Source organism: Stegastes partitus, unplaced genomic scaffold, assembly GCF_000690725.1.
Source record: "Stegastes partitus isolate 25-593 unplaced genomic scaffold, Stegastes_partitus-1.0.2 Scaffold692, whole genome shotgun sequence".
NCBI lineage: Eukaryota > Metazoa > Chordata > Actinopteri > Pomacentridae > Stegastes > Stegastes partitus.
In genome coordinates this window covers 154,904-178,357 of record NW_007578423.1, presented here as the reverse complement: position 1 = coordinate 178,357, position 23,454 = coordinate 154,904, and the positions used below count along the sequence as shown (strand labels likewise).

General features: G+C 41.3%; 2 protein-coding genes across 2 annotated transcripts; one reads left to right on the top strand and one right to left on the bottom strand.

Annotated features, from left to right (window-relative positions):
- Positions 1 to 482: 482 nt before the first annotated feature.
- fkbp9 (FKBP prolyl isomerase 9) lies at positions 483 to 13,912 on the bottom strand. Its single transcript, XM_008290725.1, has 10 exons — positions 13,637 to 13,912; positions 12,578 to 12,723; positions 10,742 to 10,931; positions 10,502 to 10,647; positions 6,282 to 6,471; positions 4,795 to 4,940; positions 4,486 to 4,675; positions 2,392 to 2,537; positions 1,824 to 1,987; positions 483 to 1,693 (listed from the first exon to the last, which is right to left on the bottom strand). Exons 1-10 carry the CDS (start codon positions 13,837 to 13,839, stop codon positions 1,514 to 1,516), a joined length of 1,701 nt encoding a protein of 566 aa, XP_008288947.1. The 5' UTR covers positions 13,840 to 13,912; the 3' UTR covers positions 483 to 1,513.
- A 717-nt stretch (positions 13,913 to 14,629) lies between these two features.
- crtap (cartilage associated protein) lies at positions 14,630 to 23,318 on the top strand. Its single transcript, XM_008290726.1, has 7 exons — positions 14,630 to 15,435; positions 18,935 to 19,084; positions 20,109 to 20,280; positions 20,448 to 20,576; positions 20,678 to 20,823; positions 22,290 to 22,373; positions 22,934 to 23,318. Exons 1-7 carry the CDS (start codon positions 14,974 to 14,976, stop codon positions 22,979 to 22,981), a joined length of 1,191 nt encoding a protein of 396 aa, XP_008288948.1. The 5' UTR covers positions 14,630 to 14,973; the 3' UTR covers positions 22,982 to 23,318.
- Positions 23,319 to 23,454: the final 136 nt, after the last annotated feature.

The window sequence follows — 23,454 nt, the reverse complement described above, 5'->3', positions numbered from 1 at the left end:
TCATCCTAATCATATCTCCAGTTTTGTCTTTTGTTCATTCATCCATTCATTATCTACACACCGCTTTATCCTCACTAGGGTCGCGGGGGGCTGGAGTCTATCCAAGCTGACTTAGGGTGAAGGCAGGGGACACCCTGGACAAGAATCACCAATTAACCTCAACATGTTTTTGGACTTGTGGGAGGAAGCCGGAGAACCCGGAGAGAACCCACGCTGTACGGGGAGAACATGCAAACTTCACAGACGCGAACCAGGGACCTTCTAGCTGCAAGGCGACGGTGCTAACCACCGAGCACCTAGCAGCTCCTCTTTTGTTCAATTCTAAAAAATCCCACAACCATTACCATTATATTGTTTAACAAAATGCACAAGTTGCTTTGAGACCTTTAAATAAAAAATAGCATACTTGGACTTGATATAAAACGGTAGTATTCAGCAAGACGCACTCGAATGAAGCACAAAAGGACAGACACAAGCTAAGCACATATTTAGGTCAGGTCATTTAATCGATTGGACATTATGAGTTGACATAGTTACCATCATCAAGCCTCTCCTGAACAAAAAAGCAATACAAAAAAACAACATTCACACATGTTTCTCTCTGTCTTTCTCACAAACACACATGCACACACAATAACACAAAGTCTTAAACTGGGGCTGACATTTGGAGAAGAAACAAACAAGCAACAGCTGAGCAAAAGTGATTGCAGGACTGGAAAGCAATGGCAACATTTAAGGATTGTGGACCTTCCAGTGTTATAATGTTGTGTTGGATGGTTTTAACAGCAGAAAACACAGAAGACGTCTTGACATTTAAAAGCGGAAGGTGTTGACTAGAACCACAGAAATAAAATGTTACTATAATTTATTATTCTCACTTAAAACAATCACTCATTTTCTCCTCTAGGAAACCAATGTAGCTTCCTTCCATCACAGTATCTTAAAGTAGGTGATGACTAAGTCAACGCTTCTGGAAGGCTGTCAGATATTTCAGGCAAATTAATACTCAGTGAGAAGAAAATAAAGTTTGACAACAATAAACGACCGTAAAGTAAAGGGAGTGTTAAATGTAGAGAGCGTGGAGTTTGTTCTCTCACACACTAGTGCTTTTATACCCTTCAAAAAAAAAGAAAAAAAGTCACATAAACCAAGACGTAAAGAACCTGATGAGCGAGGAGGTAAACACAAAGTCATTCACTGTCATCATAGTCCTCAGAATAGGTGTTCTCTTTCCAATACTTCACAAATAATCGTCTTCCTAAATCCTCACTCTTTTTTTTCAGATTCATTTGGCACTTAACGGAGAATATGCCGTTTGACCATCAACTCAGTCCACGAGATAAAAAAAACACAAAATCTCTGTCAGCACATTTTTCATTAAACACTTGCTCACTTTACACATACAACCCCATCTGTTGCTATTCTACCACCCACATATTTACTATAAGCCCCCATTCCCCGACTGTCTGACCCTTCGCCTTTCACCCTGATCTGAGTTCTACACTCAGTCCCGTCATAGCTCGTCATGACCAGCGGCTTCGTCTGCTTTAAGTTTGAACTCTGCCTCTGTGATCTTTCCATCTCCGTTGCGGTCCTGGTTGGAGAACATGTTGTCAATGATGCGGTAAGGATCGAAGCCGGGAGCCAGGCGGCCTTTACCGTCATTCACCTGCTGTAAGATGTAGTCAGTAAACTGGAAATAACGAGAGATTGGAGAGGGTAAGTTAAGGGTATACAGGTAGTAGCAAAAAGAGGAAAACGTTGCAGATGTGCATTTGTGTGTTTAAAAAAACAAAACAATCAGTAAAAAGGTTTTCACATACCTCAGAGGGCTCCACCACCTTGTTCTGATCCTTGTCCATCTCAGCGAAGAGGTCAGGTGACACCTCGTCGTTCCAGATGAACATGTAGCCTTCAGGAAGTCCTTCCTCCATTTCCACCAGCTCGATGTCGAACACCAGCACAGCGCTCCCTGGAACTTCATCAGCTACACAACACACAAACAGCATTGGTGAATTCCAGGAAACATAAGTGTGTTTATTCTGTAAAAATGTCACAGATATTGGAAAAGGCTTGGTATTGCCAAGAAAGGATGTATCCTGACTCTAGGCCCAGTGCAAGATTCATTTTCTGAGGAAGCCAGTGGTGAATATTTTCAGAATTTGGCAATTTTTTTTACATGAGACATGTAGAACAAAGTGATATTGATAAAACATCACTATTTTAGGCTTAGATTTTGATAATTTTCCTGAAAGAACCTAATGCCACATATGATTTGTTTAAAGACTTTCGAAATATATATTGTCAAAACCAAAAAGAATCACTCTCCTGAATAACCTTAACTACTGGCTGCATGTAAAGCATGTGTGTGTGTTTTTGTATGTCACTTACTGACTCCTCTCTCCCCGTAGCCGAGGTGAGGAGGAATAACAAGGTGCCTTTTCTCCCCCACACACATGTCCAACAGTCCATCCTCCATCCCAGGGACGACTTGATTGGCTCCCAGCACAATGTTGTACGTCTTTCCATAATTATACCTGAAATAAATTAAATGAAGCAAAAATACACTAAGTAACTGTATTTCCAGTCATCAACCTTAAGTAAGCATATGCCTTCTGTGCCTTCTAAATGTATCGCATACTTCCTTTTTTTCACTGATTTGTGTGTATTTATATTGTATTTGAATTTTGTGACATATTCTCAAAGTTCGCTGTGTGAGAAAAAACATTTCAAGGTATAGAAGACATTTTGTCAAGCATGGTTCGACTGATGGAAAATATTTTTAACAGTGAGACTGCTGTCAAGGATAAGTTTTGGTTTTCAAGATAATGTGATCATTATTAAATGCAAATTTAAAATTTTGAGAACAGCTGAATTCTGGGAACTGCTTGTCTACATCTACATTTTGAAGTCAGGCTAACACAGCAACTCTCACTTCAACTCCAAAGTAAGAGAAGATATGCTAAGTATGAAAAGTCATTCTTCTAAATCTGCAGATGGGATTTGTAAGGATGGGAGCCTATGTCCAGGGAAGTCGGGACTCACACACATCATACAGCAGACAGTAGAAATACGGATGATTTCTTAAGTATAAAGAAGTTAAAACAATTGTGTTCGGTGGATGTGGATTGTCCAGATTAACAAAGTAGTTTCAGGATAGATGTTTATTAGCTGAACTTTCAGAGTGTTAGTTCTGAATGTTGTACCGCAAACTAAATTGTTTTCACCTTCACTGTGTAGGTAGCATCTCAGAGATAGATTTTAAATGACATCTAATTATCTATGTGACCCCATTAAACAGTATTTCCTAAAAAATATATATTTATCAGCTCAGATAGTGCTGGATCTCTTCTAAGCTTAACCCAATGATTTTATTGTAGAAACTGTGAGTCTCTATTAGTTCAGCTGTTTGATATGCAGGAAATATTTGGGTTATTATGGCTACGTACAATGACACGTCAGAAGATTCAAATAATCAATTAAGTCTCCTGTCACATGTTTAAGTTGTGCTCAGTCCATCTTTCTTTCTTTTTTTTTTGTAACAGTATGGATGCTGTGTGATGCTTCGGCTGCAGAGAAACTAAAGAAAGAAAGAAAGAAAAGCAACCTTTGAAATTTGTTTGTTCAGCAGTGGCTGAAAGCGAAATATGAGTTGGCGATGCTGTGAAACTAAAGAAGACAGAGCTGGGCAGATGTTTAACCTCTGCCAATAACGGTTACTTGTATGTGACCTCCTATGCTCAGCCCAAAGAAGAAAAGCATGTCCTCACATCAGTGCTTCAGACGCTGGGTTGGAGGTTACTTTCAAATAAAATACTTAATGTCTATTTGAATTCTCCTGGTATTTATGAAATAAGAGCTGATCTTAAATTATCCACCTGCAGCAAAGTAAAAATGCCGTCTGGTTGTCCTGCTGACTGCAGCTGGGACTGCTGACCAGACTCCTGGCCGCCTGTGAGCACTTTGGGACCGGAGGAGCTCACGGCAGCACCTCTGCTCGCTGAGGACAGTAACTGCATAACAATAGGTGTTGTCACCTCAGAGTCTCCAAAACACCAGAAAAGTCTCCAGTAACACCAGATAGAGTCGCTAGATTTGTCACTAGTCGCTTCTGACAAAAAAAAAGTCCCAACACAACTCAAGTGTGACATTAGAACTCACAAAGTTGAAAAGCTTTACTCTTGAGAAACATGCGGGAAAAGTTTCCGTCAAAATCACAGTTTGTCGCATGTTTTGAGTGACAAAAAAATTAAACACGTTTTATTTTAATGTTACAAGTTCACAAAAATCTTCAAATTTAGAATTACATTTTAAAAACTAACGAGCTAAAATAAAATACATTTGGATTAAAATACTCATTTTTTATTTTCCAAAGCCACAAGGAGCCTCAGCAGAGGGATGAAAGAGCCGCTGGTTGTCGACCCCTGTTCTAAGATCTGTTGCTTTCCCAGGAGGCCTACAAGTGTGCATCAGAAGTTTACTCACGTAGAGTCAATGGATGAGCCGTCCATCAGTGAGGCATTGTAGTGATATTTGACAAAGTCTCCCTTCTTGGTTTGCTTATCACACTCCTCTGGCTTGAAAGTGATAACGACCTCAGTGTTATCTGAAGGGTTGTGGAAGTCGATTATGTCAATGTCAAACACCAGCACAGCTGATCCGGGGATCTTAGAGCCTAAGAGATGTGATGACAGAAAAAATGTGTTCAATATAACACATTGCCAACAAAGAAGTGCAAGAGAACATATCCGTGATACACATAAGAGTATCCAGGCTTTGGACACACACACACACCTGTGCCTTCCTCTCCGTAGGCGAGATGTGGGGGGATGGTGATGGTGCGTTTCTCTCCAATACAGACGCCAATCAGACCTTCATCCATGCCGGCGATGACGTAACCTCGACCCACGTAGGTGTCGTAGGTACGATTACGGGAGTAGCTGTGCAAAAGAAAATATTATCAAACTGAATATCTGGGCACATGTTGTGAATTTAACATACAGGACTGTTTCATAATATAAAGTGATTTAAATGAGTATACAACAAGTTTAAGCAGTGCACAGAAGGGGACAAATGAATCATACCCAACACTTAAAAGTGCTGACAACAGGAGTTAAAGTGTCTGTTGTAGGACGCAAAGGAAGAAAACATGTTACCCTCCAAACCACTGCACGTAAGCAGCAACCGGCAAGCTGTTCTGAGGGGTGCATTTGTGGTTTTTTGCTTACACGAACATAAAGTCGATTGACAAATCAAAAACGTCATATGTCTGGCATAGGCACTGCGTAGGTGACTGCATTTTTTCAACACAATAGTGTCACAACTATGCAAGATGCAGACACAAAACTTTACAGATGTGTAGTTGAGATCGAAATTAGGTTGAGGTTTGAGGATGGGTGTCGTCCTGCCCTTCAGTACAGAGTAGGAGGAAATAATTAGGTAAAAGAGTCCCTTTACACCCCCATGTCACATTCTTTAACTTTGAATATATTTTTAGCTCATCATAGTCCTACATCTCAATGTGGTGTATAAACATATATCTTTTATTAGCTATGATAGTGTAGCCAATGTTGGTTTCACCATGTGTATCTGTTTGTGTGTCATTGTGGAAAATTGTGGCCCTGGAGACACCGACTGCAACCGAAACCACAAAGCCAGTTCCGAGTACTTTGGCAGGTGTTCATCTGACTGACGTTTTTTTTTTTTTTTTTAACACAATAGCGTCACAACTGTGCAAGATGCAGACACAGACTTTTGCAGATGTGTGGCGAACATTAAAGTGAAGCACAAATAAGGGGGTTGTCCAAGAAATCATTGCGTGTGAATAATCTCCAGCTCAAGTTAGTTCTTTCCCGGCAGCAATCGACTGTCTGTCTCCAGTGATCTTCATTGATTAAACCCATCCATCGGCTCTCAGTCCATCTTCTTAAAATTAAATGTTTAAATATAGATTAAATTATTCTCTGTTGATATCAGACACAACAGAAATAGTGGTCTGCCTTCATCAATGAGCTGTTATTCACTTGTAATTGACCTGTATGTTAACTGAAAACACTGATCAAAGAAGGAAACTTTTTTCACATTCAAGACAAACAAGGAAAGACCTTCCACACGAGGGTTTAAGTTTCGATTCATCTCTCAGTATGTCTCCAGTGCACAGAGAGATGCTGCCACTCTCTGGCCGCTTGTGGAACAGCAGACGAAACATACACGTCTGTTGAGAATCTAAATGTTTAGTTTGAGTCTTTCCGTATAATTAAAATGAAAAATAGTGAACATACCTGGAATCAAAAAATGTCCCATCGAGGAGGCTGCCGTTGTAGTGGTAACGTACAAAGTCTCCAGCAACGGTCTTCCTTGTGCAGGACTCGGGCACCTTCTGATTCGTCACTGCGATCCCGTCTCTGGGATTGTGGAGGTCCAACAGTACAACATCAAACACTAGAGACGCCTGTCCTGGGATGTCGCTACCTGAGGAGAGAAGAGGATGAGAAGAATTATTTTTTGTTCTACCTCCTATAACCACTGCAGGGATCCATCCCTTACTTGTAAGCAGTAAGAGGACTAAGTTACAATTAGTTTTTCAAACTGTTGCTCTTCAACGTCTAATGCAAATTGTGAAAATGTGATGTTAACACAACAGAATGTGGACCTTTTTAAAACCAAAGAAACATTAATTTCCATCATTTATGTTGTTAATTAACAGTATGGAGTCATTGAAACACACGTCTTTGCCACAGTAACACGATTTGGGTGTTTTTACAGATTTGTTCTGTGTCTTCTAGAAATATGACAAAATCTGTCAGCTGTGAATATACATATAGCAATTTGTAATATCAGTTTTGGTGATTTAGAAAGCTGTGTTAAACTAATTTTCTTCGTGGCATGGCCTCTTAGCTTCTTGTGAGTGATTACAATTGATGACAGCTGGTGGCTCCTCTGAGCCAGTTTGATATATTCATTAGACTCAGCCACAAACACTACAATGGAAGTGTCTAAGGAGCTGAGTACAGATCTGAAAAAGGAGTTGTTGACTTTACGCTATTCAGGACTTTTGGACCCCAGGCCATTTGGTTTAGGTGATATTTAACATATTATAAAAGTCTTTAATGAATACCAACAAATATTTTGCACATATTCTTTCTTGGAGTCCAATAGACCCTGAAAGACCTTCGACACATGGAAACATGAAATTCCTGAATAGGGTTAAACAAGTCATGAAAGTCACTTCATGAAAGGCCATTCCAAAGCAGCTAAAGGTCCCAAAATCATCTGTTTAAACTTGGTTGGGTGTCGGTGCCCACAGTCAAACGTGTTTTATGTTACAATGGGCTAAGAGGCTGCCGTGCAAGAAGGAAGCCCTTTCTCCAGAGGCAGCACCTTAAGGGTTGAATGAAGTTTGTTGCTGATCACATGGACAAAGAAAAGACTTCTGGAGGAAAGTTCTGTGGTCAGATAAAACAAACATGAATGAGCAGAAATATGTATGGAGGAAAGAAGGTGAAGCACACCAAACCTATAGTCAACCATGGTGGTGGTAGTATTATGCTCCAGAGCTGTTTGCTATCAGTCAAACTGCTGCTTTACACAAAGTAAATGGAACATTGCAAAAGGAGGATTATTTACACATTCTTACACATAACACACATCAATAGTGGTAAAGAAATGGCTAAATCAGGCTGGTGAGTTAGTGAGTAGTGTGGTCAAAGATACAACTAGAAGGTTGCCAGAAGCCTGTGGATGTCTACCAAAAGAGCCTAGTTGTGGTGAAAGTAGCCAAAGGGCATATTAACAAATATTAGCATTGCTGTATGTATATTTTTGACCCAGAAGATTTTGTCATATTTCCAGACGACCTCTAACAAATCTATGAAAGCACCAAAATATATGATTGTTTTTTCTGTGTGACAGAAGCCCGTGTTTCAATGATTCCATCTTAGAGAACTAAGAGTTACATGCATCACTGGAAACTTAAGACTGCAATGATGTACATGGTGTTCACAAGTGTATGTCAACTGTTGTTCATGACTGTAGCTGGTTTAATAGTGAATATCTAATTTAACTGGGGGCCTTGCTTATAATATTCATCTCTACATTTTTTTTTCAATGTTGTAAGTTTTAGGAATGCTGATGGGCAGGTTTTGTCACCTATACAACAGAGCTGGATTAACCGTTTCCCCAGGTCACGTTACCATGTTGGTAGTTATGGTCTGATGAGGAAAAAGAAAACTGGATTTGAGGAACTAAGTGAAAGAACATTTGGCTATAAAATAAAAACTAAATGATCCACGAAAATTAAAATGGTCAATGTTTATCAGGTGAGAAGAAGTGATGCAGTTTCTCCAAAGAAACTGATCAGGGTAAGGATTTGTCAAATATTCTTTATTTCTGAGGAGACTGAGGGAGTAAAACAAGATGAGTCATTTGGTTCATGTGTGATCTACTGCCACCTTTCTCTCCAAGTGTGCAGCTGCACTACTTGTTGCTTTTCACTGCAGTCATGAATTTCTTATTACTCTCTAAGGAGCGGAGGCTTTCAAATCAGGAAAATCACTCACATGGGTTTTATAAAACCCTTTTCAGATGTCAGATATGTAACATTGCTGCTTTATCAATCTGCTAAAGTGACGGTGTTCTTTCATTCAGAAATGGGTCACTGTTGTGTTAATGTTCTCCAAGCTTTATGAAGACATTCAGTGAAGGAGAGAGCTGTGGTCCCCATGCAATATTTGTCATTTACACAAGATCAGACAGTACACCAAGTGATGTGTAATACATAATGATGTAAGAAACACAAGATTAAATCTAAAATAATAGTAAGTTTAGCAAATTGGCCAAATAAATTCCAGTCTTGTTTATTTACGGTTTCCTAAACACTAAAAATTCTATCCATAAGTGAAGCTAATATAACTTCTATTTTACCAACAGCAAATTAAAAATATCCTGACAGCTGTGATGAAGCTCGGGACTAAATCTGAGGACAGCCAACAAGTGATTGAGCTGCAGTTTGTTAACTGTAACTCTGTGTGACAGCTCACCTGTCTGAGGTGACGAAAAGAACACAGTTTAACTTGCTATTAGAGCCCGATTAATTCTGTTTCCATGTCTGTGATAACTTATCATTAAACGTAATTGATAAAGTTACTGCTGTTGGGCAACGTGCATGAATACGCACAACTCTCTATCTGTGGAGACGCTCATATGGATCTTGCTGCTGTCTGATGCTGCAGCTATTTACTGAACTCAGAGGAAAGACTCCTACACAGCTGGAAGCAGCGTACTAAACATGAGGTCCTTTTGTTAAAACCTGGATTACATTTATTATTAGTGAATCTTTTTAATCTGAGCTGTTACATTTTAGGAAACTAAATGGCTACAGACTCCCTTTTTAATCGCATTGATGTGAACATTTCAGTTTGTAACAGTAGAAACTGAAGGGCACAGCGAAGGAAAAAAGTGTCTTGTGATATTTTTTAACACAAGTTGTGTCTTTTGCTCTCTGTAATGTTTTGGGACCAACACTAGTGCTAAAAAAAAAAAACAAAGGTCCCCAAATGACTTTACACAAGTACAGTTGTAACTCGATAATCTAACACTACATGTAAAATCTTCTTTTATGTCGGATAGCAAGGCTGTCGGATTGTCAAGACGGAGGTCAAGGTACAAGAAGGGCTTGATGCTTGAAGGCTCATTTGTTGTGAATATTTATTGTTTATAGTGGTTTTCTAATAACTAGTAGGGCTGGTCCGAATAGCACTTTCTGGTCTCTGGATATTCAGGCCCAATTAACGATGAGTATCAGAATAATCTGCGCGGTCGAGGGGAAGTGGTCACAACGCACAGGCAGTACTTGGCTGCTGATGCTAGTTTAGGATAGCTGTCCCAGTTCTGCTTCCACCATCGTTTACTTCCATAAACACTGAGCACGCTCGCTGTGTGTGACGTCGTCATGTCTTCCTCTGCACATACGGGACACTTTTGGATCGTAGGAAGTTCACACAGCAGATCACATACAAGTCGCATTTAATTAGAAATGTGAATGAACTCGCAAAAAAATCGGATTTCACAAAATAATCAGAATTGAGCATCAAGTCCTGCAGTCTGAACGTAGCCAATCTGTCGGATTGTTCAGTCAGATAATACGCTGTTATCCTTATTTTTGACATAAAATGTCATGTTCGGCCAAGGCTGTCGGTATGTTAAGGCTGTTTTTCATGTGTTCCATTCGTTTTTCCTAAAAACCTGTCGGATAGCAAGGTTTTCGGATTGCTAAGGGTCAGATTATCGAGTCATGACTGTACGTCACTTGTCCATTCCCATCATTTAATGCAATTGAGACTTAACAGTCTCGAGACTTAGTAAAATTGCCATTGTGACTTTTAAAGAAACATGACCAGGATGTTTATTCAGACATGTTCAGATGCTGCCTGATTAACAGAAAGGAGTGCAGTCTGAAATGGGCTTTGTAGCTATCAAACCAAATAGTTATAGCAACACTCACCGTCTCCATTCTCTCCATATCCAAGAGACGGAGGCATAGTGATGATGCGTCTCTCTCCGACACACATTCCCAAAAGGCCCTGATCCATACCAGCGATCAGCCAGCCGATCCCGACGTAAGTGTCATAGGTACGCATGCGGGTGTGACTGCATCAAAGAGTGGAGAACACATGATATAGAAGAGCAGGTGTGCACATCTGTGGGACTGTTTGGGTGAAATGAGGAATCGTATCGAACAAACCTGGAATCAAAGAGGGTCCCGTCCAGCAGGGTGCCGTTGTAGTGGTAGCGGACATAGTCAGACACCTCCACCTTTCTGGAGCAGACGGAGGGCGTGTGGTAAGTGTTGCTCTGGACGCCGTCCTCCGGGTTCCACACGTCGAGCAGCAGGACGTCAAAGTGGAGGATGGAGTCAGCAGGGATGATGTCGCCTGCAGAGGAGAAGAGAACAGGTCAACCCAACTCCAATCAGCAAAGAGGAAAATCTCTGCTCTGAAATCTGTATCATAAAGCATATCCTCACATTGAGCATACCACAGTCATTTTATAAATCTCTCCAGGTATTTGCATTTTCACTCCTGATATCTTTCCCCTGTTCAAGCTAATTAGTATGACTGATGGGTTAACATTCTGATTTGTTCTGGTTGTTCAGTTCATAGACGTCAATTGAAAATCTCTTGTTTAACTTTGTGTCAGTACAAGATTCAAATTGCCCTTAATTCAGTGTATTTGATTTATCATCAGGTGGAGAAAAAGTGGAATGTTGTATCGCATATTCATCTAACTTCATATTTCATGACCTTTCATAGCAGTCACCTTCCCAACTTTATTTCCAAATTAACCACAGGTGTTATAGTTACTATGCAGCATGCTCTGTACATATTTTGCCTTGGGCTTATTACAGTATGAAAGGTACCAACTACATATTGATGAACAGCGTGAAACATTTTCAAAACAGAAATGCGGCATAACTTTGAGACCACATCCCCTAAACATAAACCAAAGCATACCACATGTTCGAAAGTAATTTATGGCAGTTTACAAGATCAGTCAGTTAATTGGTGATGTTTTTCCAGAACTTTACAGGAAAATCTGTGAGTATCCCAGCTGACTTTGGACTGTACACCCTTTACAAGTTGGTAGTCCATCACAAGGCCAACACAAACAAACTCACAGACATTTTTTTGGACCTGCAGACCAGCAAATTTAAGCCGTTCAGTGACACTGCACCACCGTGCAGCCCGACACTTATTTATCTCTGGTTATAAAACGTGTCAAGCAGTTATCTCGCACTGTATCACACAGAAGCCCTTTAAAGATAAAGATAATGAAGATAAGGTGTAGAGGGTGAACTTAGGGGGAGCAGGGAACTGTTTCGGTGGCAGCCATTGAACCTTTAATACTGATGAGGTGGCAGTCTCTCTGGTGCAAATACATCTATACCACTTTAAAAATCTCCATCTTGCTTCTCTCTTTTCTTCTTTTTCCTCTTGTAATCCCTCTAATATATAGACCGCTGGTGGAGGCCTCAGCTTTTTACCTGTCCACACATGCCCCCTCTTTCCTCTCTAAATAGTTCATGCACACACACCGGTCTCTACATGTAAACAGTGCCTCGACAGATTCCCTCTAATTACAACCATCACATGAAAATATATTAATAATGTCAGACAACAAACACGCTCTGTTCTGAACAGCAGATTTTTTGCACATCAACAGCTACAACGTTGATGCATTAACATTGGCAGTGCAGCTTCTAACAGCAAACAATCTTCATCCAAAGCAGCGTCCTCTGGTCCACTTCCTGGTCTGTGATGTCCCTCTGACATCATTGAACATGGACGCTCCAGAGCAGCCCACTTCCTCTTTACTTCGACCGACTCGTACAACACAAAAAAAAAAAAGTTTTTTTGCCCCTCATGCTTCTGCCAAGTTGTTCTCATTGTTACAGTGAGCTTTGTTCTCACTCAACTGTGTATTTATAGCAGCTGCACAGAGGGATCCACGCCAGGCTGTCCCCAAACTTTGCAGAGATGCTCATTCCAAACTGTTAGTCGGCGGAGTGGAATATACGCACCGTATCCTTGTTTTCCGTAGGCAAGGTGAGGTGGGATCTTAACCAGCACCCTCTCGTTGACGCACATCCCCACCAGAGCTTTGTCCATCCCTGCAATCAGCTGCTTCTTGCCAACAAACACGTTGTAGGTGCTACCACGGTCATAACTGAAACATTTAAAAAAACACAACTTTGTTTTAATTGTCTGTTGTGATTTATTTCTTAGTTTCCTTGCTTGACCAACAACTTTAATCAAACAAGCAACACAAATCCCTTAAGGCCCTGATTTCAGGTTTTTAACCCCAGTTCATGGTATCTATGTGCACGTATTCTCACAATGTCATCATTTTGTCTGAACCTGCAAAGACTACTGATTCAGAAAAAGCCTCTCAATGAAGAACAAGTGTGAAAGACTTGCTTAAGATACATGATAAAGGCATTTAAGACCAGATTAAAATGCTAGTGTCAAAATGCTGTTCGGCCTCTTATGTCACATGTTGATATTTTTTCTGAATGAATATCTTGTAGGTGTTTGACCAAACAGGGCCACAAAATCAGCTAACACTGCAGAGCCTTACTTAGTTGACATTTTACTCCATAAATTTGGATTTAAATGTGCAGCAATTTACATAAATGACCAAAAATTGCCATTTGAGGTCAACATCTGGAGCTTTAGGGGCCCTTGGGTGTCTGTGGAACTGGCCAGTTGACCATTTTGCATGACGCACTGCTGAGTGGTCTCCAAAAGTTGAGTCAAGAGACCTTCAAAGGTCGTGGAAGAAATTTTAAAATTAAGCATACAGTGAACATCTCAGTAGATCTAGTGTGGTTAAAAATAAGTCTCTTAATGGCAGAACTGTCCCTCTGATCAGAACGGGGTCATCTGTGTGACCCCTGTTATGCTCGCTGATGTGAAAATGTTTGGGAACCCTCGGATCAAACCCCAGAGCTCAGTTTGCCTGCGTGGCTCACTCTGGCGAACCAACAAACGCGCACTTTTACGCATCGCGCACGCTGTTCGCCACCGTGCAGCTCCGCACGGAGCGTGAAAATAGAACGATCCCGTCGTCAGACACTCACCTGGAATCGAACTTCTTGCCGTCCGGAAACATGCCGATGTAGTGATACCTGACAAAGTCCCCAACTTTGACTGCGCGCACGCACTGCTCCGGTTCGAAAGTTTTCTCAATGAGGATGTCGTCTAACGGTACCGGAGGAGCGTTGCAGGCGGCGAACGCCACCAGAACCGAGAGACACAACACCCCCTGCACGCACTTGATCATTTTCACCGCCGATAGACTTCAAGACGATGGAGATAACTGCGGGTTCGGCCTGTTCGTGTGTGCGCGCGCTGACTCCCTGCTCCCCGGTACTTTGGTTTCCTCTACACCGACTTGGATAGAAAAGTCCTGCCCCTGGTTCCAGCATAGGAATGATCACGTGTCAAGTCAGAGAAAAGAGGCACGACTTCCGTTTAAATTTCACACCTAAACCCTCCACAAGTGATCTAAATGGCACGTTTTATCACCAAAACCCAAATATATGTGGCTGTAATACACGATCTAACCCCTGCATGACGCGCAAATGAACAAAAACGACACCTACGCTGCCAATTGTGCTCTTATTTTAACTGTAAACCGTGTTTCCTGTGTGTCTTTCTCGCTGACTTGACGCACTGTGTGATTGAATGGGAAAGTTTGGGCACCACGTATCGCTCCTGCGCAGTGCAGCCTCCAAGATGTGTCAACGTGGTAACGTAGGGGTCTCCGCAGAGGCACATCCCCTCTCTGGAGTCATTTAAATAAGAATAACGCGCACATCTGGCTGCTCCTCTGAGTTACGTGAATCAAAATGTGACAATAAGCAGGACGCGTAAAGTTTGCTTTGGATTTTACGCGTGGATAAAGCTGCGATGGGGGTATTTAGGCCTTTGGAGAGGGGGGGGCAGACCACGCAGGAATGTTTCTACGTGGCAGTGGGAGGGGGAGGGACACTCACCAGGGGTTTAATTGGTGGCCTGGAGGACAGGTTTGCACTTTGAAGAGCAGCATTAAATAAAAGAAGCTTCCAAAAGTTGAACTAAATGGTATAAACCGAGCATAAACCCACCCTATGTGAGTTTCTCCCTCAGTTATGGTGCTAACTTTTAAGAAGTTTGCCCTTAGTCGGGCTATTTACGAGCACTGACAACAACAGCAGTGATTTATTTTGTGATTTAGTTGGAGGAGGAGCTCCAGCAGAAGCCACTCTCTGCAGCCACCGATCGTAGCCCTGCGCCCGGGGGAGGGGAGGTTTTGTCCGGATACGTGGTGGAACTTGAGGCGGTCCTAGAGAGAGACCCACGCACACCGACAAGCCAGCCCTGGATCATCCCCAACCAAACCCCATCCACCACTGACTATAGAGTTTTTTAAAAAATGGCAGCCTCCACTTCTTCCCAAGTCTTCTCTGCGCTACTGATCGCGTTTTTCGTCTCCGTGGTGAACTCTCAGTACGAAAAGTACAGCTTCAGGAGTTTCCCCAGGCACGAGCTGATGCCTCTGGAGTCCGCTTACAAGTACGCGCTGGACCAGTACACCGGGGAGAAGTGGAAGGAGACGGTGGAGTACATGGAGGTGTCTCTGCGTCTCTACCGGCTGCTGCGGGACAGCGAGGCCTTCTGCAACCTCAACTGCAGCTCCGTCAGGCTGGACGACGAGCAGAAGTTCGCGGAGTTTCCAGAGCTGCACTCGTTCGGGAACGTTATGAAGAGGGCGCAGTGCCTGAAGCGCTGCAAACAGGGACTGCCTGCCTTCAGACAGACTTTACCCAGCCGGGACACCATAGATGAGTTTGATCGGAGGGAGCCGTACAGATACCTTCAGTATGCCTACTTCAAAGTAAGTATAAAACATGTGAGGAAGCGTCTGCTCCAGATCAACCAACCTGGATCACGGGTTTACTTTTTTTTTTTTTTTTTTTAAACCTAACTTGATTTATCCATATAAGGGTTTTCTCATTTCATGTGGTGATTTTTTTTTCTTCCTGAAATGCGTCCTGACGTCACCAACGTGCCACGGATGCACTGGGGGTCTGTTGAGTTTTCTTTCTTTTTTTTTTTTAAGTCAGATTTTTACCTTTTTAAGTTCTTGTGCTTTGTTCTCTCTTCTTTTAAGAAGTTAAACCCTGACAAGAGGAGAAACACTCATCAAAGACACATGACTTTGACCAAGCTTGATTCAGGATTATGTTAACCTAAAACTCAACTCAGGTTCAAGTTTGGATTAAAGTCAAATTTACATACAAGCAACAAAAATATCAGAGGTGTGACAACCTGAAAGAAAATCTGGAATACTGTAAATGAGTTGAGATGACAAATCTAGATGCTTCCATACAGATGGGGTCCACTTCAGTTGATTTTTGTTTGGGGTCATCTGGTGTTAGACGCCCCCCACAAGAACAAGTTTCTTTTAAAACATGTGTATAAATTGCATATCAATATGATGTGTACACAACAAGTATTCTTAACCATGTTGAGGAGGTAGGTCAATTCTAAAGGCTACAACTTTTGAGATTAGATTAGATTAGATTAGACTGCACTGTATTTTTCACCGCCAATGGGGAAACTCACTTGTTGCAGCAGTACAGACACAGGAAAGAGCACAAAAAAGTGACTGGACGAAAAAGAGAACAAATAAACTATAAATCGGAAGAGCTAAGAAATGCAATGCAATAGAGATACACACACACACACACTATATATACACTATATACACTATAGAGCCATGCAATGGATACTATGATTTAAAATAAAGTTAAATAAGACAAAATGTGGTACAATATGATATTGCACACATTTTTATGATAAGGCTAAATTTCTATAAACTTGCATCGTACATAACCTCACAAGTCATTGTGATCAGTACAAACCTGCTCCTTACATTCTGAGAAATAATGTTTAGGCTCAACAAAGCATTTATGTCTGTGTCAGTCTTTCTTGAGTTAATGAAATTACAGTTGAAACCAGAACTTTACATCCACTTTATAAAACGACACATACCATTTTTTTTCTCACTGTCTGACATTAAGTCAGGCTAAACTTTGCTGTTTTAGGTCAGTTAGGATTACCGAAATTATTATAGAATAAGTCAGAAGTTTACATACATCTCCTTAGTATTTGGTAGCGTTGCCTTTAAACTGTATGACTTGGGTCAAACGTTTTGGGTTTCCTTCCTCAAGCTTCTCACAATAGTTTGATAAATTCTGGCCCATTCCTCCTGACAGAACTGGTGTAACTGAGTCAGGTTTCTAAGCCACTTGCTCCACACACCTTTTCAGCTCTGCACACAAATTTTCTACAGGATTGAGATCAGGGCTTTGTGATGGCGGCTCCAAAACATTGACTTTGTTGTCCTGAAGCCTCTTTGTAACTAATCTGGTGATATGTTTAGGGTCAGTGTCCATCTTAAGACCCATTTGTGCCCAAGCTTTAACTTCCTGGCTGATGTCTTGACATGTTGCTTCAATATTTCCACTTAATGTTCCTTCCCTAATGATGCCATGTATTTAGTGAAGTGCACCAGTCCCTCCTGCAGCAAAACACCCCCACAACATGATGCTGCCACCCCCGTGCTTCACAGTTGGGACGGTGTTCTCAGGATTGCAAGCTTCCCCCTCTTTCCTCCAAATGTAACGATGGTTATTGTGGGCAAACAGACCATCAGACCACAGGACATGTCTCCAGATATTAAGTTCTTTGTTCCTGTGTGCATTTGCAAACTGTAATCTGGGGGGTTTTTTATGTTGGAGTAATGTCTTCTTCCTCTCTGAGTATCCTTTCAGCCCATGTCGGTCCAGGACTGGTTTCACTGTGGATAATGACACTCTCTTAACAATTTCAGGCAGCATCTTCACAAGGTCTTTTCCTTTTGTTCTGGGGTTGATACATTCATTTCGCACCGAAACACTCCATCTCTGGGACACAGAACCCGTCTCCTTCCTGAGCGCTATGATGGCCGGACATTTCGATGGTGTTTATTCTTGCATATAATTGTTTTAACAGATGAAGGTGGAGCCTTCAGGCGTCTTCATTCTGATGACCAACATTTATTTCTTATCTCACTATAACATCAGTGTAGAGATTCATGTTGACCACAATTAGCGACTTAAATTGGTGCCACTTAGATGTAAAGTAAACAAATTACTGAGTAAATGAGCAGCAGGCAAGTAAGGAATCATCTAACGATTGATGAATTGCTACTAATCGTTCATGAGTGGCTCTAAATCAGCTGCTGGAGTACAAGTGTTACCAAACATTGACACAGCAATATATCATATGGCTTTCTCTTGGGATACACTGGTATTAAATTAATAAGAGGAAACTTAACTTATCTGTAGTGAACATTAAAAAAACGCACGTTATTGTAAGATAATATGATAATACAGACACACACTCACAGCACAGTGCAGGGAATAAATACATTGGTCCTGCTTTTTTTTTTACTTTTTAGGGCTATTTTACTCAGTTGCACCGTTAACATGATTTTTTGCAGGTATTGTCTTGTAATGTGTCATGATTTTAATTTATCAAGAGTTATTCTAACCTTCAAGGTTCATGTGGCCTCTGTTGCTCGGTCGCATCGATTCGCCCTGTACAACATCAGGAAGATCAGACCTTTCCTGTCTGAACATGCAGCACAACTCCTGGTACAGGCTCTCATAATATCACGCATTGACTACTGCAGCTCCTTACTTTCAGGCCTCCCCGCATCCACGGTCAAACCTCTGCAGATGATCCAGAATGCAGCCCAAAACAGCATGTCACCCCGCTGTTCAGATCGCTTCACTGGCACCCAGTTGCTGCCCGAATCAAATTCGAAACCTTGACACTTGTTTACAAAACCACAACGAGAACAGTTCCCTCCTACCTGAACGCTCTCATTCAGATCTACACTCCCTCCCGCTCACGATGCTTGACCAACAAAAACCACCTGATACAACCACCACAACAGGGCGATAGCTAGACTCTTCTCCTCTGTGGTTCTGTGATGGTGGAACGAGTTACCAAACTCTGTTCAATCTGCTGAATCCCTCTCAGTCTTTAAGAAAAGACTAAAGACTCAGCTCTTCACTGAACACCTTTGCACTTGACAGCCTGAAAGCAAACAAACAGACAAAAAAAAAAAAATCCTATTACCTCCCACACAGCCTGCTGTTGGCATCAACATCCTATCGCACCTGAATTTGTTCGATGGCACTTATCTAGATTGTTTTCTTCTCATTGGATCCTTGTGTGTGTTGTATCTGCTCTCAGATGTACGTCGCTTTGGATTAAAACGTCTGCCAAACAGAATTGTAGAACATTCTGATTATTCTGATTATAATGTGTGTTTGTTGCAGTCTAACAACCTGGCCAAGGCGGTGTCGGCCGCTCACACCTTCCTGCTGAAACACCCGGATGACGAGATGATGCAGAAGAACATGGCCTACTACAAGAGTCTGCCCGGAGCCGAGGAGCACTTCAAAGACCTGGAGACCAAATCCTACGAGGTACAAACACACACATGAAACACAGTCGGATGCTCTTGTAGTTTAGATCTTCTCTGAGCGTCACACCCAAACCCACATGACTTGGAGAGCGCACACACACACACACACACACACAGCCCGACCTATTATTGGCTCTGTGGGTGAGCCGCTGTGGTAGCAGCCTGTAGCTGGCAGCCTGATCTGGCGTTATGAGCTTTCCAGTGCTGGTCTGCGGAACGTCGGTCGTCCTTGAATGGGCTTCATGGCCTCTGCAAAATAAGGAGGTGGAAATTGAGGAAATTTAGGAGGTTGTTTTTTTTATATTCTCTTTCATAAGCACTACAAAAGGAAATATGTCTTGTTGTTTATTACATTTGGCCTCATTATGTATAATCCGGTCTTGAGAGAAACAGTACTTCATTTGCCCAAATCCTAACTATTAATATGCAAATATATGTCTATTTATTGATGCATTTCAATCTATTTTATGTCACTTTTTATGCGACTTCCTCAAGTGGATCCACATTGCAAATTATAAAGTTTACGAGATGTATTTATGATTATGTTCCCTAAGTTCCTCAGACTCTGTTTTTATTGAGTAAAGCACTTTTTTGTCTGTATGAATGGTGCTATTTTATGAATAAAAATATGAATATATCAACATCTTTGACATCACATGCTGTACAAATAGAGTAGTTGCGGAAAGGAAACACTGAGGAGAGAATGCTTCAGTATTACGCCCTGAGGATGCACAATATACAAATTGTTCAGTAGTTGCAATGGTACATACATTTGCAACTGTCACTTGACTCTCCAAACATTAGCTTCCAACATGTTTTGGGTTCATGAAATGTGTCTTTTGAGAACTTGTCAAAAAATGTGATTGTCTCCTTGTATACAGTACGTCAACATAGTGCTAAAAAAATGTGTAAAATATCACCGACTTGTGTAAAAAAGTGTTTTTTAACAAAGTGGACTGCCCTCATTGTACAGTATATGTGTTGATTGTTGTGTTTTCTCGTGATTCCGTCATGTGGGGGTCCAGACTTTGTTCGTGCGAGCAGTGAGAGCATATAATGGAGAGAACTTCCGTACGTCGGTGTCAGACATGGAGCTGGCGCTGAGGGACTTCTTCAAGGTCTACGACGAGTGTCTGGCTGCGTCTGAAGGCCCAAGAGACGTCAAAGACTTTAAAGACTTCTACCCCTCCATCGCTGGTCGGTTCATGTCTGTCCCATCCCTCATTCCCCCCATCTTTCTTTAACCACATGTATATTTTTCAAAGTCTGCTCTGGCTGTGTCTTTATTTAAGACTTTATTTTTTAATGTATTTGTTGGCTTTTTGCATTTTCTGTCTGAGTTTTGGTTTCACTCCTCTCCACAGATCACTACATTGAGGTCCTGGAGAGGAAGGTGGGCTGTGAAAGTGACTTGACACCTGTGGTCGGAGGTTTTGTTGTTGAGAAGTTTGTGGCCACCATGTACCACTACCTGCAGTTCGCCTATTACAAATGTTCGTAGCCTGCTTCAACTAGAGCACTATTTTTAGTGTCTACGTTTTATTGCATTTCCAAAGAAAAATGCCTGAACTAAGTTGTTAATTGTTGTTTCCAGTGAACGACCTGAAGAACGCAGTTCCGTGTGCAGTCAGCTACATGCTGTTCGACCCCAGCGATGAAGTCATGAAGAACAACGTGGCCTATTACAAGTTCCACAAAAACCAGTGGGGGCTGGTGGAGGAGGACTTCCTCCCCAGATCAGTGAGTGATACTGATGATCTTATGCACATTACTAAAGAACATACAGTTTTGTGTTACCTGCGTGCGAACAAAGCAAGGCGGGAAACTCTGATAAAAGCCTGTATTCAGTCTTTACTAATATGGTTCCCTAAATACAGCTTGTCTTCTTTCCTGCCCTGAAAAACATTTTATTTTCTGCTTTGCGATCTTTTTTTTTTTTTTTTTTAACCTCTAAAAGCACCGTGGAGGGAAACTGACACACACGTGGTTATTTGCCTTCTTGCCCAGAGTTAGATGAGAAGATCACAAGAGATTAGCTCTGATGTCAGTGTACCAAATATAAAGCTGCAGCTGGTTAGCATAGCTTAACTTGGGTTTCTGCACCAAAGACACTGCAAAGGTTACCTGTGTTATTTAGTGAGTTATAGAGGTACTGCGAGGTAGAGTTTTGTTTTTTTTTTAATTTGATGCCATAGACTGTTTATTAAAAGATGGACAGAGCCTCCAAAGCCAACATAGAAGTCCCCCAGAAACACTCTGAGAAGCATCATTTTAAAAACTACTAAAATCACACCATTTAACAAAACCATACACTGTAAAAACACAATGAATTGTAGGGTTTTTTATTTGCTGACAGTCCTTGAATCACTCATCTGACTTGACTCGCAACTGACAGGCCACCAAAATGAAACTGACTAAAATTCTGAACAGGTTTGAACACTGTTGCAAACATTTGTGATAATGTCAGTACATAACATATTATATTGCTTTTGTCATTTATCCACATTTAATTTCAGAAAATGTTACATTAGAGCTTTCAACAAAAATACAAGTATGTGTATTCCCAATAATAGTAATCTTTATTAATAAAAAAATTCCAAATCCAAGTTCCAAAGTTCTTCACAAGTCAGCAAAATAAAACAGACAAGTCATCAAACCATCACATTTTAAAAGACAGATAAAAACACAACATGATGTATAAAAACCAATAGAGTGTACGAAAAGGTGAAACTGCTATTAAAAGAAATTAAAGACAGCTCAGAGGAAATTGAATAAGATTTAGGAAAAGCTCACTGATAAAAGTATGTTTTCAGACTTAAAAGAGATCATTGACTTGATTCCCTCGGGCAGCTCATTCCAGAGCCTGTTTATTCTGAAGTCGATCAATAGTTTTTTTTGGTTCAGGCTGTTGCAGTAAGCCCAAGGAGGTGAAATAAAAGCAGGTAAAATGGTCTCTCTAGCTATAAAAGTTAAGCCGGTGTTGATTTTTGAACCATTTCCAGGATTATAAAAGCATAATTGCACGAGCAAAAATGCGGAACTACTCCTTTAAAACAAATGTTCTCATTGCTTTTGTCTGGAAGTACCTAAAAACGCACATCACTGAGATATTTTGCACTTTGTCTCAAGCTTCTTTCCTGATTTCATGTCCTCACTTTCCTATAACACCTAATTGTGGAGCTGTTGTGTTTGTGTGTTTGCTGCAGGAGGCAGTGCGGTACTACAATCAGACCACCATGCAGCTACAGATGTTGGAGTTCTCCAAACAGCGCCTGGCGAGCGATGATGAGGTGTGTGCCTGCGTTTGCATATTTTTGGGCGTTCGGTGCGTCACAGGCGGGATGATTCCAGACGGGAGGTTATCGCTGCTCAAGTGAAGGGAGCATAAGACACTGCTAGGAATAGATTTGCACCATTCCCATGAAATCGTTTACAGTTCTTACTGAGTTGCTTGCGTCTCTCACTGGCTCTGTCCTTGTGGAACTTATGGAAAAACCCTGGATTCTTCAGTCTGGTCACATGACGCCCTGCAGTACAATGTGCCCTGTGTTTATCAGGCTGCAAAACCCCAGGCAGCCATGGGGTGGCAGTATGACACAGCATTTCTTGAAGTTATTGTGATGCAGCACAAGGACTGTGGCCATCAGGGCAACCTAGCATAAGCCAGGATTACATGCTGTATGTGGTAAATACCATTCAGTTCTTGACTGTAATCTCTTTAGTAATGCGTGATATGAGAAATCACACATAGGGCTGTGAGTGGAGGGATTTATGGTAATCCACTTTGAAACAAAAGCGACCCTCCTGAGTTGTCTCTGGTTCATTCTTTTTGTCATGTTTGTGTCCACAGGGGGAGGTGGTGGAGTTTATAGATGAGTTCCTGGACGAGGATGAATAGCCCACGTTGGAAACTCTGCCGAAACACTGAAAGAAAAAAAAAAGAACAAACACAAACTACAAAACACTCCTGAAGTTTAAGAGTCTCTGATTGATCACTGAGGTTTTTATTTTTTTTAACCTGCAGCTCCTGAAGATTTTAAAGTTTTTTGTGCACTAAATATCCAGTTCAGTTGTATGGACTTACAGCACAGCGATGAAATGTTTTAAAGACAGTCATAACAGAGGCAGACGTAATTGTACTCACCGTTTTAATGAATTCATTTCTCCACTGTGAATCATCAATGTTGTCTTTTGGAGGGGTTTTTTTGACAATAAAAAGATTTTACAAAAAAGTATCAGCTGCTGGTTTCATCCCTGCAGCCTTGAGCTGCAGCTATGTTTGAATCATATTGTTTTTCAGCTTATATACTCATTGTTAGGTACATAAAAAGTCAGAAAATAGTCAAATATAACCGTCAACCATCGCAAATC